This window comes from Aaosphaeria arxii (genome assembly GCF_010015735.1).
Source record: "Aaosphaeria arxii CBS 175.79 unplaced genomic scaffold BU24scaffold_45, whole genome shotgun sequence".
NCBI lineage: Eukaryota > Fungi > Ascomycota > Dothideomycetes > Pleosporales > Aaosphaeria > Aaosphaeria arxii.
Genome location: NW_022983518.1, coordinates 1 through 2,453, shown reverse-complemented (window position 1 = coordinate 2,453; position 2,453 = coordinate 1). Strand labels below are relative to the sequence as shown.

Sequence of the window (2,453 nt, the reverse complement as noted above, 5' to 3'; positions counted from 1 at the left end):
CGGCGATCATTCTGGCAGCACTTGCAGATTTCCACCGCGATAGGATCATGGTGACTGGCCGCCATGCGGCCAGTCAGTCTTCCGACCCGATTGAGGAACCCTCCCATGCCCGTCTGTCCCCCTCTAACCCAGTCCACGACGGTAAACGGAGGAGTCTTCATGGGGAAGGCCAAGGCACGATTGGGGTCTTCTGGTGGCATTTCGTTGGCGTGTGGCCCTTAGATATACTGTACTGCCTGATGGCAACTGGGATAGTGCTTTTGGCATTCGGTTTGGGACTGCCGTGTTCAGAGTAGCTGCTAGGTCCCCTGCGTGCAGCTAAGCGAGCTGCGGTGCATGGTTATACACGTCTTGGTAGCATGCCTTCACTTTCCTCTCGTGCTCTCGCCGCCCGACTATCTCTCTCTGCGCGCTGTTGATGAACGAACTGCAAACATGGAGCAACGGTTGCTCTCCGTGTACGACAAGGAAGCCACCGAGGAGTTCACGCTCTTGAAAGAAAGCCTCACGGCCTGTACTCGGTTCATCGTGGTGGCGGGAGCGGGCATCTCGACGTCCGCTGGAAGTGCGACATCTCTCCCTGCGTGTATCTGCTTGTGCTGACGCTGTGGTGAAGTTGCCGATTTCAAGGACCCCTCTGGACTAGCACAGCGATTCGGCGGGAAACTCAATCTTTCCGAGGCAGTCTATCACAACAACGCGAGGCTGGAAGCCTTCCACGAGTTCCTACGCGAGGCGTGCGTGCAGGCGTCGGCTTCGAATCCGACACCCTTTCACCACTGGGTTGATGCTCTTGCTAGGGACCGCCGTCTAGTCCGTCTCTATACACAGAACATTGACGGACTGGAGCTGAGGCTGCCCTATCTCTTCACCCAAACTCCGTTGACGACCAGCGGGCCGTGGCCCAATACAATCCAGCTTCACGGGACTTTGCACTACTCGCAGTGCACAAAGAACGGACACGTTCTGCCCACCGATCTGTCCCTTTTCGTCGGAAACACGCCACCCGTCTGCCGGCTGTGCGAGATCGCCGAGGATGAGCGTGTCGCCGCCGGCAAGAGAGGTCGAAACCCTGGGGGACTGCGCCCACGCATCCTCCTGTACGACCAGGAGGCCGATTGGGAGAATGAGTCCATCGGCAAGGTTCATGCACACGATCTCGAGGCCATGCCTGATGCCCTGATCGTGGCCGGGACGGCATTGGACGTGCCTGGCGCACGCGACCTGGTGAGAAGCATGGCCGAAGTTGTCCGCAAAAACATCGGCCTGGCCATATGGATCAACAAGGAGCTACCGAAGCAGAACGTGATGGCCTGTTTCGACATAGTGCTTAAGGGAACCTGCGACGATTTCGCACGGCTGGCAGACATGCTCGGAGGGGAGAATTGGTGACCGCACGGTGGAGGACAGGAAGAGACCGGACGCTGGCATAGGTTCAGTCCGCGGCTCCTACATACAGAATCATGTTTAGTGTAGATTTTTCATATGAACACGGCCCAATAGCTACAGGCTGGACTACTTCTATAGAGACCTTCGTCACAGAGCTACACGCGCCTACTACTCATCGTCAACCTGCCATTCCCATGGTCCTGCTCCTCCCTAACTGATTCCCGTGTATCCGTGACGACTGTTTCGCTTGCCACGGACTCGCATCGTTTCCGGGGCGCTCCAGTGCACCGCTCAGGAAGCTTTGGCCCTCTTGTACGGCGACAAGGTGCCACGCTCTGGTTCTCCTTTTCTCTTTCTCAGTGTCTGTTCGTCGATTTCCATCTTGCGGGTTGCCTCACGTTCTTGCATTGGCGGCGGTTTCTGGACCTAGATTCAACACGAACAATCAGCCCACGCTCCTACGTGTATAAAGAGTTTGCAACCCTCTCGCGAGCTGCTTCCGTGTTTCGATTCTGCACTGCGTGGCACTGCGTACCTCGATTTCCTCCGGCTGAAGCGTTGTCCGGCGCGGGTCTGAGGTTGGCGACGCGTCCGCGAGCGTGGCGTTATAGGCAATGATGTCGTATAAATCATCTCCATATGCAACTAGGCAGGTCGTCAGTACTATGGACGCCTACAACGATCTGGGGATCGTACGGTTGAGTGCCGCTACGAGTAGCGTGGCTGCGGCAGCAGTCTTATCCATGTAAAGTTGCGCGGTGGAAAACGCGCGGTGGAGCTGGACCATGCTTAGCATGATGGTACATTGACCTGAATCATCGACCTACATGCTGGACGGCTTCCTCACTCAACATTGGCGGAGACGGCATGGCGAAGGCGTAGAGATTGTAAATTGTCGCGGTTGATAGTTTGCGCAGTGTTGCGGTGTGTACGGAGGACGCGTGAGAGAGACAAGGCCAAGCAGCCAACCATAGGACAGACAAGCTCTTGCTCGAGTTATGTAAGCTACCTGACACTGGCTGGGGAGGTGAAAAGGGATGGAAAAGGCGTTGCTGCCTGTACGG

General features: G+C 56.6%; 2 protein-coding genes across 2 annotated transcripts; one reads left to right on the top strand and one right to left on the bottom strand.

Annotated features, from left to right (window-relative positions):
• Positions 1-435: 435 nt before the first annotated feature.
• Positions 436-1,392, top strand: BU24DRAFT_498087 (DHS-like NAD/FAD-binding domain-containing protein; the record flags this gene model as incomplete). The annotated part of the gene is made up of 2 exons (XM_033534329.1): positions 436-565; positions 617-1,392. The coding sequence occupies 2 exons, from the start codon at positions 436-438 to the stop codon at positions 1,390-1,392; spliced, it is 906 nt and encodes a 301-aa protein (XP_033376586.1).
• Positions 1,393-1,680: 288 nt separating this feature from the next.
• Positions 1,681-2,258, bottom strand: BU24DRAFT_469117 (uncharacterized protein; the record flags this gene model as incomplete). The annotated part of the gene is made up of 4 exons (XM_033532586.1): positions 1,681-1,815; positions 1,925-2,034; positions 2,086-2,167; positions 2,217-2,258. 4 exons carry the CDS (start codon positions 2,256-2,258, stop codon positions 1,681-1,683), a joined length of 369 nt encoding a protein of 122 aa, XP_033376585.1.
• Between the last annotated feature and the right edge of the window lie 195 nt (positions 2,259-2,453).